This window comes from Callorhinchus milii, unplaced genomic scaffold (genome assembly GCF_018977255.1).
Source record: "Callorhinchus milii isolate IMCB2004 unplaced genomic scaffold, IMCB_Cmil_1.0 Scaffold21, whole genome shotgun sequence".
Taxonomy (NCBI): Eukaryota; Metazoa; Chordata; class Chondrichthyes; order Chimaeriformes; family Callorhinchidae; genus Callorhinchus; species Callorhinchus milii.
Genome location: NW_024704762.1, coordinates 5,049,170 through 5,065,420, shown reverse-complemented (window position 1 = coordinate 5,065,420; position 16,251 = coordinate 5,049,170). Strand labels below are relative to the sequence as shown.

Below are 16,251 nucleotides of genomic sequence, written 5' to 3'. Positions count from 1 at the left end.
TTAGATCAGAAATTTATTGAAATAAAATAGCACCTGTACATATTTACACCCAGTCTCACTGCTCTCACCCAAAGGTAAAAGCATATCAGACTTTATGACCGTCCATAAATATCACATTGTGTCACGTGATGTAGTCTTAAGTAACTGGGGGAGTGAAAGGTATCAGTGTAATGCTCCTGCACTGCTCATTTGCAGCACAGTAAAATAGTGCAAAACGACTCTTTGACCTCAACTGCTTGGATATCTGACGACAGGTGTCAGCTTGGCTCAGTGAGCGACACTCTGGTCTCTCGCCTCTATGCTCAGAAGGTGGTGGGCTCGAGGTTTTTGTTGCGGCTGGCAATTCTAGGGGTAAATGGGTGGAGCTGCTGCCCTTGGGTTAAGACCGACTGTGACACTGTAGGGAAAAGGGAGCGTGTGTGCGCGCGCATGTGTGTGTGTGCGTGTGGGTATCTCCTAGTGTTGTGGCCAACCTTCCAGCAGATGAATCATTCTTCACTGTTGGTAGGACCGAGCTGTACACAAATGGTTGCCATGTTTTGGAGATTTATCTTACAAACAAAAAACATTGCTCAACCTGACACTGAAACAAAAATATGACGGTGAAATCCGCTATAAAAATACGCAGCACTCGGGAAAACGCACGACCTGTGCACATCTTTGGCTGCCATTCTCTATAATATATATATCTATACACACATACACACATGTATAAAATCTCTTATTTGTACATCACACAATATCACAAAATAGGCATTTGATGAGTTGCAACAGCTTCAGGTGCAACTATCGTACAGAATATTTACACTGTTTTTTTAATACATTATGTACAAATAAATATTTTCTCTCCAAAGAAAAGTATACACAGAAATCGAAAGGATTAGTCTCCCCGTCACAGGAACAGAATGTTGGCTTCCCACGAGTCCAGTAAACAGTCGCTCAGTAATGTCCTGCGATGGTTTGGTTTGGTGCTCTAAAAGTACATGACAAAAGGTGTTCTCGATTATAAAGGGGTTTTGCGAGAGCAACTAAGGAGAAACTGGTGGGTCGGTAACCAGAGGACACCGCTTTAAGATAATTAGCAAAAGAACCAGAGGGGAGATGAGGAGACATTTTTTTCCCCCCAGCGAGTTGTCACAATCTGGAATACACAGCCGGAAAGAGTGGTGGAAGCAGATTCAATAGTAAGTTTCAAAAGGGAATTGGATATACACTTGTAAAGGAATTTTTTAAAAAGGGCTGTGGGTCAAAGCAGGGGAGTGGGACTAGTTGGTAGCTCTTTCAAAGAGCCGGCACAGGCACGATGGGCCGAATGACCTCCTTCTGTGCTGTAGGATTCAATATAAAATATAAGGCAGGAATTATAAGACAATAAATATGGGAGGATGGGAGGGATAGACAGGTATCGTAAAAAGAGTCAGCTAGAGGGGTATGGTGAAAGGGAAGGTAAGGAGGACTGAAAGGATTTACTTTTGAGGGAAAGACACAGACACGATGGGCTGAATGGCCTGATTCTGTGCTGGGGATATCTATGGATCGAGGTAATTACCTGAGCACTTGCTCCACCTTTGGTGGACATTTGATAAAGATGACTTCCTGAGACTGAATGATCGCTGCGGATACATCCTTCAAACAGAAAACCATCCTGCAGGAGCAAAGTGAGGGGGAAAATAAATATCACAGGTTGAGTCGTCATTTCCCACAATTAAACAGAACTTGCTTTTAACACCAATTCAAGTGTTTTCCACTTCTTTGCACCTTCCCACCCTTGTTGTCCAGGCAGTACACACTGCTCCTAACTCAACAACAACAACTTGCATTAGTATAGCGCCCTTCCCACAGGGCAGCGTCTCGGAGCGCTTGATAATAATAAATAACAGTAACAATCCTTGCATTTGATATAGCGCTTTTCACGTCTTCCAGACGTCTCAAAGCGCTTCACAGACTAGAAAGTGAATTGACTGCATATTTCATAGGCGGAACGTGGCAGCCAATTGCGCACAGCAGTGTCCCACAAACAGTCGTGGATTGAAGTGACCAAATTATTATTATTTTTTTTCTTGAGGGATTATTATCAGGCGTGTGGAGTAAGGAAACTTGCCCAAGGTTTCGCCCTGACCTGCCGGGAATCAAACCCAGGTCTCGCTTGCAAGGAATCCCAGAACATCGGAGCACAGAAACTGGCCCCAAGTCTGTCTAGTGCTTCTCTCCACATGAACCAGTCCGATCACACTCTCTTTGCTCAATCGCCATATCCTTTTGCACAGTGAAACCCCATCGTAACACATTTCTTAACAGCACAAATTGGCTTTGTAACAGTTGTGCCTCTGACCCAGCGCATACTCACTTTTTCTGCATCTCTCCAGACTTCACTCGGATCCTGCGAACATGGATATCGGAACTGGAAACCACTGAAGACGTCCAGAACGGCAGCTTGGCCCAGGAGATGGAATTTTTTACCTGTTCCCACAGCGAGTCCCAGGAACTGGATGTCTCCCACTTGAACTTAATCAACAGCAGATCCCCAATGTCCGTCTCCGTCACGACCAGGAAGGAATGGGTCTTGTTTGGTGCAAACTTCTCTTTTCTAATGGCGTCGGGAAGAAATGTTATAAATATAATCCTTGCATTTGCTATAGCGCCTTATCACGTCATTGAGACGCCTCAAAGCGCTTCACAGAATACACTGCAAGGTCGATTGACTGTGTATTTTGTGGGCGAAACGCGGCAGCCAGTTGCGCACAGCAGCGTCCCGCAAACAGTCGTGGATTGAACGACCACTTTTTTTTCTCTTTTTTTGAGGCATTACTGCTCCTGGAAAGTGATCCGCCAATCGACTAGTAACCGGGTTCCTAATTACTGCTGGGTAAACAGAGACGTGTGGAGTAAGGAATCTTGCCTAAGGCTTGGTCCTGCCCAGGAATCGAGCCCAGGTCCTCTCGCTTGCGAGGCGAGCGTTCTGACCCCTATGCTACGGGACTCCACAATATTTCCATTCAGAATTGGTAGTGGTTTATCACAATTGGATTGGAACGACTGCTCTATTACACACCTGAGGCCTAAATTTCCACCTGGTCTTAGCCTGTAAAATCTTTCAGCCTTAAACCTAAAACCATGAGGAATTAGGCCTTGTGAGCCGCCTGAGAGATACTCGGTGTCACAGTGGATTATCAGTGGCCTTTCACCACTGGAGCTGGGGCACCCCTCCAGCTATCCTTGCTACAGGGTGACACAGACACATACTCACATGTCAATGTGAAGGTTCTCCACCTCGTCCTTGGTGCCGTACAGGGATACAGATAGTCGGGGATTGATGTCGGAGTGGTTGATTTTGCTGGAGAAGTGAATCTTCAGCTGGTAGTGGTAAACTGGAAAGGAAAAGAGTTCGTTAGCAGGGAATAATAATAATAATAATCCTTGTGTTTGATATAATAATAATAATAATCCTTGCATTTGATATAGCGCTTTTCACGTCGGGAGGACGTCCCAAAGCGCTTCACAGAACACACTGTAAAGTGAATTGACTGAATATTTTTGGGCGAACGCGGCAGCCAATTGCCCACAGCAATGTCCCACAAAGAGTCGTAGATTGAAAATGACCAATTTTATTATTGTTTTTTGTTTTGTAGAGATTACTATTAGGCTCTGTGTGGAGTAAGGAAACTTGCCCAAGGTTTCGCCCTCTGCCTGGAATTGCAATGCGAGTGCTCTAACCACTGAGCTACAGGACTCCAAACGCTTTTCACATCTTCGAGACGTCTCAAAGCGCTTCACAGAATACACTGTAAAGTGAATTGACTGTATTTTTGTGGGCGAAACACGGCAGCCAATTGCGCACAGTAGCATCCCACAAACAGTCGTGGATTGAAGTGACCAAATTATTATTATTGTTCTTTCTTGAGGGATTATTATCAGGCGTGTGGAGTAAGGAAACTTGCCCAAGGTTGCACCCTGCTGAGAATCGAACCCAGGTCTCTTGCTTGCCAGCTACGGGACTAGCTGTAACTGGACAATGTTATCGGGTAAAGACATCTCACGGGGGTTCTTTGTGATTTTGAGGGTACGTTGCCTTCTAATGAGGCTGTGCAAATCTTTTGGTTTCCCCTCTCATTTGTCCCTCCACAACCACCAGCTCCGAGATTGATGGAAGCACACAACAGTCTGAAGGAAACACAATCAGATTTGCTCCGAGCCTGCACTCAGTGAGCTTAGGAACATAGGAACCCAGGCACAGGACGAGGCCATTCACTCCATATCAAGCCTGGTCCACTAAACACCCTCATCCACAAAAGCCACTTTACAGTATATTCTGGGAAGCACTTTGAGACGTCTCAATGAACTGATAAGGCGCTATATCAAATGCAAGCATTATTATTATTATTATTATTATTATTATTATTATCACAGCTTCCTGGACCAGACTATTCCACATATTCACAAATCTTTCTGTGCAAGGAAATGTTTCCGGACCTCAAGTTCTGCATTCAAACCCGTTGAGAGCAGCGAGGCAGCCATGGGCAACGAGGTGAATCCTCCATACAACAGAGGCAGTGTCAGTCTCGCTCAATGTCAGAGGTGCACTCTGGCCTCTGGGCTATGGGTTCAAGCCCGATGTTTGTACTTCAGCTCACAGTCCTGGCTGACGCTCCAGTGCAGCATTGGGAGTGGGGTGGGTGGGGGAAATAGAACTGTACTATTGTGGAGACTGTCCATCGGGCGAGACGATAAAAACATGGACTATTCATGACGCTGTTTGGAAAGGGAGATTTTCCCGTCGTGGGGGCCAATGATTCTCCAGATTAATCAGTTATGTTTGTGGGGTCCTCCCAGTGAACAAAACGTCTGTCTGAATATCTAGTCTATGTTGGGTATGTATTCCACAGCATAAGAACCATGTTCAGTGTTCTATATAATAGAGTCTGGTGTGTAATTCACTGATGTACAATTTTGTGCGGCATATACTCTATACAATTACACACATTCCGACATGTTCTCTGTGGTATTAATACATTGCAACTTGGCTCAGACCAATGATCTTGCATGAAGCATTTTAGCACAGTGGAGTTTCATGGGAAAGTGATTTACTGTGTAACTGATACGCTGTAAGTTCCAGCAAAGCGCTAGCCAGACATGAATGAAAAAGGCAAATAGTTTAAATTCCATCGTTCTCCCCAAAGTACACTGCACTGTGCCATTGAGACAGGGAAGGTCCCAGGGTCAATCCATGGTCTGGGCTGAGTTAGCTGATATAACAATAACCCTTGTAATTGATATGGCACCTGTAATGTTAAAACATCTCGCGTGTTCATTCCAATAGAGTGGAGTGACTGTGTATTTCGTAAGCGAACAGGGCAGCGAATGTGCGCAAAGCGATGTCCCACAAATAGCTATGAGACGAGTGACCGATTTTATCTGGGGGATTGCTTGGCTTCTGTGGCTGCGACTTAACCAAACAGCACTTGCATTGCCAGGTGCTTGTTCCCAGCAGAGCTCAAAGAAATTCTAACGGTCCCCCCACCGAGGAGACGGGAGAAAAATCAACACAACATCTCACGCGTACGCAAGAGGAAGCCTCAAAGCTCTTCGCATGGATTGTGGTAAGTTGCTTAGACTGAGCAAGGTGGGAAGAAGCCAGCAGATGAAAGGGGGAGAAAAAACACAGTCGTCGAGATTTTTTTTCTTTTTTTTTTAGCGGTGCAAAGCGCTTTGAGCTGTCCTCCTGATGTGTAAGTCGCCCGTGCAAGTGTAAATTACGTTTGATTTTCAGAACGGTTCTGAAGACTGCAAAGATGCAATAACATAGCAAGAGATTCTCCCAACCATCAGATTGTTCGTTTCGCCCACAAAGTACGCAGGTGATTCACTTTACAGTATACCCTGCGGAGCGCTTTGAGACGTCTCGAACACTTGATCAGGCGCTGTATCAAATGCAAGTATTATTATTATTATTATTATCGTTGTCCATTTCAAGATAACCTCTCAAATGGATAATGACCTATTTCGGTTCTGTCCAATTACCGATCACTCAAAGTCAAGAGAGCTGCGGGTTTGCCCACCTCGGAAGGGCATGTCCGCCCGGGTCTTCAGATACATCCTGTTGTGCCTGACACTGCGGACAGGGTTGGCGTTGTAGCCCAGTGTGTTGCAGCGGTTCTTACGGCAGTTCAGACACATTCCCTTCTCAAATGCGCTGTGGCTGCTGCAGCGATAGGCTGTGCAGGGCTGGTCCATGTAGAGCAGCGAATCGATGAACAGGTGGATCGACCGTTCGTGCTCGCACTTCACAGCCTCCGAGAACGCTGTGAAACAAAACACGAACAAATGCTGAACACTAATAAGAATAAGAATATGCATTTGATACAGCGACTTACCCCGTCGCGAAAACATCTCAAAGAGCTTCACAGAATACATTGTAAAGTAGATTGACTGTGCACCCAATTGTCACAAACAGTCGTGGATTGAGTGACCAATTTTTAATTTTTTTTTGAAGGGATTATTACCTCCGGAAAGTGATCCACCAATCGATTAAGAACCGGGTTCCTACTTACTGCGAGGCAAACAGAGAGGCGTGTGGAGAAAGGGCACTAACCACTACGTTAAGGAGCCCCTTTCAACTGTGTGCTTAGTTTGGAGCTCAAATTAGGTGCATAGCAAAGCTACTCTTTCTCTGGCCCATTTGCCAACAGTTGAGGTCAGAACGCACATCCCTTCTACATCAGTGCGATATTTCTCACTGCGATGGTCTCTCTGACAAGAGACGTGCAACATTGCGACAGTTTGTGTAAAGAATCAAGGTCAGGTTTGAACCAAACTCGATTTACATCCTCGTAAGAAATCATTTCGTTCAATCAGGTCCAGACAGGATCAGAACCCGTAGCCCAGAGATACCACACCAGTCTCCATGCCCACTCTCTTACCGTAGATGCCATAGGTGGCAATGTTGTTCACTGCCTTTTGGAGGTCACATCCAGGCTGGAAGCTGCCCCCGTTGGGGTAGATGTCCACGTGTCCAATCGGCTGCCGGATCCCGATGCTCATCCCCAGGGATTCTCGGGTGAAAGTGTGGAGCACGTCCACAAAGGCAGCATCGTCAGGAGAAAGTCGGCTGTGAGCGTGGACACCTTCAAACACCGGACCGGCCGGATCCAGTCCTGAAACCAATCACATTCTCATAAAATAATTATCACATTGCCCCCCCACCCTCACACTTTTAATTTTTTTTTTAAGTACACATTTCATTTGCCACATTTAAAAGTTAGCTTCTTCCGTCATGGAGTCTGCATCTTTCACATCTCTGTGACTTGCTTACAGGTCTCGACCAGTCTCACGCAATGGCAAATCTCAGCCAAAAATAGGAACTCACTTTAATTGAGCATCGTGGCCACAAGCACAACAACAACAACAACAGCAGCAGCAGCAGCAGCAGCAGCAGCAACAACAGCAAATTCAGATCGCCAACCACAACCTGACTAAGGAGAGCAGGGATGGTAGCCGTTCGGAAAAAGCTCCTCATTGTTGGACATGGAAGTAAATTCTTTCAAGAGGGAATTGGTTATTTACTTGAAAAGAAAAAAAAATTGCAAGGATACGGGGAAAAAGCAGGGAGTGGGCTTCATTGGGTCGCTCTTTCAAACAGCCAGCACAAGCACGATGGGCCGAATGGCCTCCTTCTGTGCTGTAAGATTCCATGATTCTACGGTGCCTGTGGCAAGACCGTTCTGCTGATTGTGTTTAGTGAGGGTCGGTTCCCACAGCTCCACGTTCTGCCACCAGGCTGCCCAACACAGCCAGAACGTCCTTGTGGCTGGAATGTCCTTGTACGTGTAATAAGATACCAAACCTCACCAAAGCAACTTCTAGTCGCTCAGGGAATGGAGACAGACGAGTGCATAATGGCACATTGTTGAACTAAAACGGCAGGAATTTCAAAGTCCGATGATCTTGAAAGACAAAGTTACTCTGTCCAGAGTGATACATCTTCAGTAAATACGTCCGACAAGCCAACATGAGACATTCATATCTTCAGCATTATTACCTGTAATCCTGCCTATCTTATTGGCTACGTGACTCCCTGCAAAACCGGCCACGTGAGCTCCAAGGCTGTACCCGATGAGGTGGACATTATCGAGTGTAACGTTCACCAGTTCCTGTGGAAGCACAAAAGCATTGGTCCAATTAGGTAAAGGAGTAAGAGATTGAGGCAACACGAAGCAATGATTTAGCCGGGGCTAGCATCTACCAAAGGATGCCTGGCTGACTCTTCAGCATTCCCGCCTCTAAGTCAGAAGGATGTGGGTTCAAGCTCCATCTGTGACTTGAGCTCACAATCTCGGCTGACATTATCAGTTAGCAATTCCAATCAAGGTCCCTTCTGTCTGCACGGATGGACATTAACAATCCTACAGCAATATTACTAGTAATGAGAATAAATGAATAACTCTTGCATTTGATGTAGTGTCTTTCTGTATGCATGTGTGTGTGCGTGTGCATGCGTGAGTTCGTGCGTAATGGTTGCCACATTTCCCCAACAAAAATACAGTCACCACACTTGATTGTAATTATTGTAAAATACAACTCAAAGTGATAAAGTCCTATAGAAATGCAGGATCTCTACTTCAAGTCCTTACCTTTATCCAGTTGAGGAACTTTGCAATGTCTTCACCGACCAGCACGGTGTTTTGAGCAGCAATTGGGTAATGCTGGTGGGCGCGATTGAGCCAGTCCACAACCAGGACATTGGCAGCAGGCTCCCTCTGGTACAGGGCAGTCACTAACTTGTGAATCCAGCTCTCAAACATCCCGCTCACCTGTCAATGTGAAATGCAGGAGTCATTACGTTGTATCGAGGTACAGCGGCGACAAATGAGGAGCATGTTACGTACGTCAACAACAAGAACTTGCACATACAGCGCCCTTCACGCGGACAGGGGTCTCGGAGCGCTGAATAATGACCTAATTTAACGCCGAGCCGGTTGAGAAAGGGGAGGTGACCCTAAGCCTTCAGTTGCGATCTGAAGAAGATCTCAAAGAGTGGGCAAGGCAACAACAACAACGGGAACCACCAAATGACATTTGTATAGAATGCCTTTCACGTCGGAGGGACACACTCACATTCACTGGTAACAGAAGCTCTCAGTTACATGATCTCATTATTGTTTATGGGACATTGCTGGTGGGGTGGGAGGAGTGGGGGGGGAGGCATATTAGCTGCCCCATTTGCCTACATAACAGAGCTTGGCAGATTTCTGATCAATTATGTTTTGTAAAGCCGTTTATTTTTACATGAAAAGCCTCTGTCGTCGCGTGTGTTGATTAACTTTTCACCGAGTTGATTTACAACATTTGGAATGAAGGATTGTAAGAGGAAGCCGGGCGACGTGGGAGGTTCTATACGAATGTAATTCGTCGTCGTCGTTGTTGCACCCGGGAGTTTTGGAGTTAATCTTAAAAGCAGAGTTGGCATCATAAACCCTGCCCCTCCCCACACACATCGCGCCACTTTCCGCACTATCTTCCTGCAGTCACAAAAGATCATTGTTATCGAGGTTTAAGAGGAAGAGAATTTAGAAAATGTGAGGAATTTTGCAGAATAGCAGTTGAAGGCTGCACAGGGTGTCCACAAAGTCCTGCTACCACCCCACCCCCCCCCCCCCACCCACCCACCCCCACCACCCACGTGTGCGTTCTCTTTCTCTGCAATGCGCCGGGCAACACCAGAAACACGTAGAAGAATGATACTAATTGCATTTAGAAGTACTTAATTATATTCAGTACAAGTGCTTAACTGTGTTTAGACGTCCAGAGGATTGGTATGTGTGAGCGCGTGAGTGTGGTTGGGGCTTCAGGCTCTCTGCCCCCATCCTTTGGAATTCGATAAGACATTCCCTTTGCCTCGCTTCCTCTCGTCTCCTTCAAGGTTTGTCTCAAGACCCTCCGCTCTTCGGTCACCCTCCTGCCCTCCACCTTGCTTGATCCCAACCTCCCAGCTCGGGTCCGAATCCCTGACTGTCCAGCGCCTCTGGACGTCCTCCCGACGTGACAGGCGCTGTGTAAATGTCATTGTGTATTGGGTTTTTGTAATGTAATCGATAGCGCCCGCCCGGAAACATCAATCGAAGGCACTCACGCTCCAGCCGTGGATGATCAGGAAGGATTTGCTGGTGGCGTTGAAGCCACATTCCGCCAGCGACTCCGCTCGCCCTGGGATGACATGGCACACATCCTCGTCGGGCTGCGACGGGACCCGCAGCGAGAACCGGGTTCGGACCGAGGTCAGGTCTTCGATGGAGTTGCCCTGAGTCCGGGGAACGGTATCTGGAGATAAGATCATCAGAGCGTCAGCTACTGGAAACGGTGTCAAGATCTCGCAAACTCAGCGCAGTGGAAAATCTCAACACGCTTCACACAGCAGGAGCTCACGGGTCAACCTGGTTGGCAGCACTTTGTCCAGGTTATATGCACTGTAGATCTCACATTGGGACAGTTGAGCTCATAGACAAAGGCTGAGACTTCAGTCTCAGGGAGAGGGCTGTACTCTCAGTGTCACCATCCTTCAATTAAGCCCAGATCCCGCCTGTCTGTTCAGGTGGACCTTAAAACATTTCCGAGTTTCTCCTGGTGTCCCGGCCAACACACCTCCAGATAAAATTGGTCATTTTGTCACTTCGTGGCTGTTTGTGAGCGGCTGCTCTGCGCAAACTGGCTGCCACTTTTATTACAAATACCCGACCACATACCGTAGGCGTTGTTCAATGTCAGAAGCACAACAGTAAATGATATTTTAATGATTAAACTACACCGATCGCTAAGAGAGTGATTTTGTTACCAGTTCCTTTCAGTGGAGTTTCTCGTTGCAAAGCTTTCGTGGAGACACTAATCTCTACTTTTAGTGATCATCGTACATTAGACTACAGTGAAGTCAGTTCAAGTTCAGTGCCACCAGAACCCGTTCCGCAGATCCCCAGCTTGTTCAGTGTATAGATACACGGTCTCAGGTTTGTGTTAGTGACGTGAGGAGCTTGGTACTGAGGGCCCACCGCAAGACACAGCAACTCAGGGCATCGTAATATACTGGATATACTGTTAAGTGCAGTGACTGTGCATTTGTGGGCGAAATGCGGCAGCCAGTTTGCACACAGAAATGTCCCAAGAAGCAGCCACGGAACGAGTGAGCGATTTTATTTGAGGGATTGTTGGCCAGGCCAGGGGATTGTTTTGCGTGGGAGGGAAAACTAGCGCTGAGAGAGTTAATTCAACAGGTGCCGAGGAAACCTTCTCAAAGGCAGTTGCTGTTCGCCACACTGACAGACCAGGGAAGAAGCATGGCCGGGGATGGGTGGGGTGGAGGCCCGGAGGGTGGGAGGGTTTGGGGGTGGGTGAGTGTGACGGAACCTGGGGCTGGAGCCACAAACTCTAACCCTAATCCATCCCCCCCCCCCATCTCCCATATAAAGCTGGACAGCAATCCGGAGCAGGTACCCTGTCTGATTTCCCCTTCCCTAACCCCAGGGTCACTGACAGCCATTTATGGCTGTTGGTGGTGTCGTTGCTGTGAGCAAAATTGGCTGCCGTGTTTGCCCATAAAAATACACGGTCACTACGCTACACAGCATATCCAGCGCTGCGCTTCGAGACATCCTCCCGACAGACGCTACAGCAAGTGTGAGCACTCTTATTTAACCAGACCCCCGCTCCCCCGCTCCCTCCTCATTAATGTTCCCTCCTCTTCGAGCATCTATCTCGAAACAAAAGCAACGGACTTTGCCTCCTGTTACGCAGTTTGCGACGGGGAATTCCGCGTTCGAGCCGCCCTCCGTCTGAAGCTACAGTTCCTCGTACGACTATTCGTTCGTTTGCGCCCTCCCTCTCTGGCGATCATTCCCACCGCCGTGCCAGTGGGAAGGAGTTGGAATTTACCCGCAGCAGAGGCTGCCTGTCCCTTTAAGAGCCTGCGAGCAGCATCGGGGGAAACTGTGCCGGCGAGCAATGAGCCGCAGCCTGTGCGTTCCAGCCGTCCACTGAGCTGCGGCAACTGAATGACCCGACGTAAGAATTTGCTGGGCGAAGGAGGACCAAGGTCCATCCAGTTCGCCTTCCACCGTCCTGCCAGTCGTCTGCGCGCGTCACGGCTCAAACTATACACTATATACAAACTATATACAAACTATACCGAGATGTTGTTTCCTAACAGAAATCGATCTCGTTCGTGCTCGAAAGACTCAACACTTTGTGCGCTCTGGCCACAGTAACGTAGAGTTTGCCCCCTTCGCAATCCGCAACACAGCAGAAGCAACGCCAGGGTTACTGCCGGTCACCTGGCCTCAGCCCACTGAGGTTCGCTTTCACACGTCAGCTCAGAGCAGCCAACGAACAGTCTCCTCACGTGGGTCTTTATCATATCCTAACGCCACATGATGCCGAAGGTCGGAAAAGCATAAATGTAGTTCCTAAAAAGGTTTTTCCAACTTGAGTGACCCAGGTCCCGAGTGCCCTGAGAAACACACATTCACTAGTGCAGTTATTATCAATAAATTGATCGTAATCCTTTGCCGTCTTTAGGTCCGCGCCTGAAGACCTTCCTCTTCGACTGTGCAACGGTCATCTCCCTCCCTCCTCCTCCTGTGTGAGCGGCCGCTATATAAACTGCAAGTTGTTGTTGCATTTGATATAATTTGCACTTATATTACAGCACCTTTCATGTAAAGCAAACGTCTCAGAGCGACTCAACAACAACATTACATTTGTATAGCGCCTTTCACGTCGGGAGAACGTCCCAAGGCGCTGGACAGACAGAGTTTCGGACCCGAGCAGGTGTGGGGAAGCAGGGAGATCGAAAGCACGGTCAAAGAGGAGGGTCTTGAGACTCACTGAGCAGAGATAACGAGATGGGGGGAGTCCAAGGTTATTGGTTTTGTTTCCGTCCCGCAGCTATTTATCGCATCTCAATCACAAAGTCGTTCTCCTCCAGCTACAGGACTGTTTTCTCGCGGGCGTCCGACTTATTCTAAACCACCATCAGTGACGTACAACAGGCTACACACCCACCCTCTTCACTGGCGCGGAGTTTCGGATAATATATCAACACTGTCAAAGCAGCAAAGACTCGACCTTGACACTGCACACCTTTCCCATTCGTGTAATTGTCTTACAACAGGTGAAGCGGGGAGCAAGAACTGACACACTCATCCATACAGTATCGCACACTCATACACACATTGCCTCACACACATTAGCATCCACTGCACACCACACTAAATATAGCGGCTTTCACTACATCCTTCTAATGGAAAACTCTGAAGACAACAAAAATATCTCTATATTTAGCAATTAGATTATGATACCCACTGCCCACACACACGCGCGTGGCTACTCAGAGTGCATCACACTCACACAGCATCACACACACACACACACAAAGGCAGAGTCACACACAAGTGTCTCACACCCACACGCACGTGAAGTCTCACACACCCACACGTGAAGTCACACACACCCACACACGTGAAGTCACACACACACACACACACGTGAAGTCACGCCCACATGAAGTCTCACACACGCGCGCGATGTCTCACACACGCACGCGTGAAGTCTCACACACATGAAATCTCACACACGCGCGTGAAGTCTCACAGACACACAGACACACATGAAGTCTCAAGCACACACACACACACACACACACACGTGAAGTCTCACACATCAACAGTCACACCGCCACATACTTGAAGGCAGGGGGAGGGGGAAAACCCTGGGAGGAGGAGGAGGAGGAGGAGGAGGAGGACACAGAAGGTCAAACTCATTGAACACTACGGTACACTCAGAGCGTGGGGTGCGGGTGGGCTATTGGCTTCCTTTGTTCTCATGGGTCAGGCCAGGAGTGTGGTCGCACCTTGTCCGAGATAGAGACTCGGGTTGGGTTCGTGTGTCCTACTCGCAGTGTCGCCCACCCCCCCCGTCCCAACCTTTCCTCCAGGGCAGTGTCGCTCATCGAAAAAAAAAGGAATTCGCCGCTGGCAAAGGAGGGGTGGGGGGGGTTAATACCTTGGGAAGAGAGCTTCTCTGCTGCAGGGCAGACTGCTGACAGGCTGAAAGAACACAGAACACAGGCTGGACTGCAAATGCTCTCATTCAAATTCCAAGACAGGAGCCCAGCAGTGGGTAAGCATCAGTCTATGAAGCCAGTCAGACCTCTTCAGCCCCATTTAAATGTCATTCATTGAGAACCTACAAGGAGGAGATATTTCTATTCAGGTTGAACCCCCAAAAAAAGTCCCTGATATCCACCCTATCATCTAAAACAAAAAGTATCATCGTTTCTTTGAGACTTGTTAGATATTGTAATGGTATCACTACTTTTTTGGTCACTCTGTAAATATATTATATATATATACACACGCACACACACACACACTCATTCTCTGGGGAGTCCAGGGAAACCTTTGCAAATGAACCCCAAGAAAATACGCATCAGAAAACTATATAAAGAGCATTTATATCACAATCAAAAACCATTCAATGCATTTCTTAATCTAAAATGCACATCACTGACACACACACACACACACACACACACACAAAAAAAAAGGCAATTTTCTGGATCTCATTAATCCCTTTTGCAAAGAAAACGGTTATTCGAGCAGTACTTTACGCAGTGCAATTCCCCACAAAAGTTTTGCTCACACCACCCTTTAACATAATGTCCTGTGTTCCCCCCCAAAAAAAACACACTCAAAAAAAGTTTGAAGATGAAGTCCAAGTTATCGAATGTTTTTTTTTGGGTGGGGATGGGGGGGGGGGTATGGATGGAGGAAAAAAAAAACTTTTGCAGAAAAAAAAACTTTTTGCTGGGGAAAGGGACACTCACTCACTCACTCAACTCACTCACTCAACTCACTCACTCACTCACTCAACTCACCTGTTGTGTTGGTGTTGGTGTTGGCTTCGTGGGCAGAGGCTGGGAGGAGGCTGAGAGAGAGGAACAAGAGGATAGACTTTGCACAAAGACACAGGCGCATCTCTTCCCTGCTCTGTGTTGATCTGCAGCAGCAAAACAAATGATCAGAAAAGGGTTGGATGCAGATGAATGCTTCCTCCACCAGTGAGGAAGGTGGAGAGACTAGACTGTCTGCAGTGTACTGCACCAGACTGGTGTGTGTGGTGTGTGTGTGTGTGTGTGTGTGTCTGTCTGTCTTGCCCCCCCACCCTGTGCCTTGGAAATGGGAGTGAGTTGCACTGTAGTTGGGAAGTTTCTGTGCTGTGAGTGTTGCACTTGCTCTCTGTTCTCGCCTTAAATAACTTCTGCCTTCATTGATTGGCTCTGAGCCATTGCCACTCAATGCAGTCCAGGTCCCAAATCCTCAACCGTACTCTGCTCCTCACTCCTTGCTCGCTCCTTGCTCGCAAGTCACCAGGGAATCAATCGCCAATTGCTGTTTTCCTTGTTCTATTTGTTAATAATCATCGCAATAATCCTTGCCTTTCATGTCACGCCTTGTCACGTCTTCGAGACGTCTCAAAGCGCTTCACGGAATATTACTGTAAAACGAATTGGCTGTGTATTTTGCGGGCAGGCAATTTTGCAAGCAGCAGTTATTATTGTTGTGATTTTCTCCAAGTAGGGAGTCCTGTAGCTCAGTGGTTAGAGCACTCGCTTTGCAAGTGAGAGACCTGAGTTCAATTCCAGGCAGAGGGCGAAACCTCGGGCAAGTTTCCTAACTCCACACAGAGCCTAATAATAATCCCTCCAAAACCAAAAACAATAATAAATTGGTCATTTTCAATCCACGACTGTTTGTGGGACATTGCTGTGCGCAATTGGCTGCCGCGTTCGCCCACAAATATACAGTCAATTCACTTTACAGTGTGTTCTGTGAAGCGCTTTGGGATGTCCTCCCGACGTGAAAAGCGCTATATCAAATGCAAGGATTATTATTATTATTATTAAGTACTGAGTTGATGATTTCAGCGACTGATGTAAGATACGATGGATATTTGCAATAGAACAATATTTAGGGGCGTGAGGAACGAGCATGAGACTGTGGGGTGGGGAAGAAGGAGTCACAAGAGAGGAGACACGAGAATGTGGAGAGGAGAAACACGATATACAAGTTCCTGCAGAATCGTCGCTCCGCAATTTGTTCCAACACTTTCGTTCCGTATTACTTCTCTTAAGTGAAAACTGTTTGTTCACTCCGTGGCTGTTTGCGGGACGTTTGCTGTGTGCAGATCGAACTGCTGGATTCACCCACA

At 47.4% G+C, this 16,251-nt stretch overlaps 1 protein-coding gene across 1 annotated transcript; it reads right to left on the bottom strand.

The window, feature by feature from the left end:
• LOC103183499 (lipoprotein lipase) lies at positions 1-15,281 on the bottom strand. Its single transcript, XM_007901019.2, has 10 exons — positions 14,918-15,281; positions 10,127-10,314; positions 8,628-8,807; positions 8,036-8,147; positions 6,918-7,151; positions 6,057-6,299; positions 3,248-3,368; positions 2,348-2,587; positions 1,550-1,645; positions 1-973 (listed from the first exon to the last, which is right to left on the bottom strand). The coding sequence occupies exons 1-10, from the start codon at positions 15,015-15,017 to the stop codon at positions 940-942; spliced, it is 1,548 nt and encodes a 515-aa protein (XP_007899210.1). The 5' UTR covers positions 15,018-15,281; the 3' UTR covers positions 1-939.
• Between the last annotated feature and the right edge of the window lie 970 nt (positions 15,282-16,251).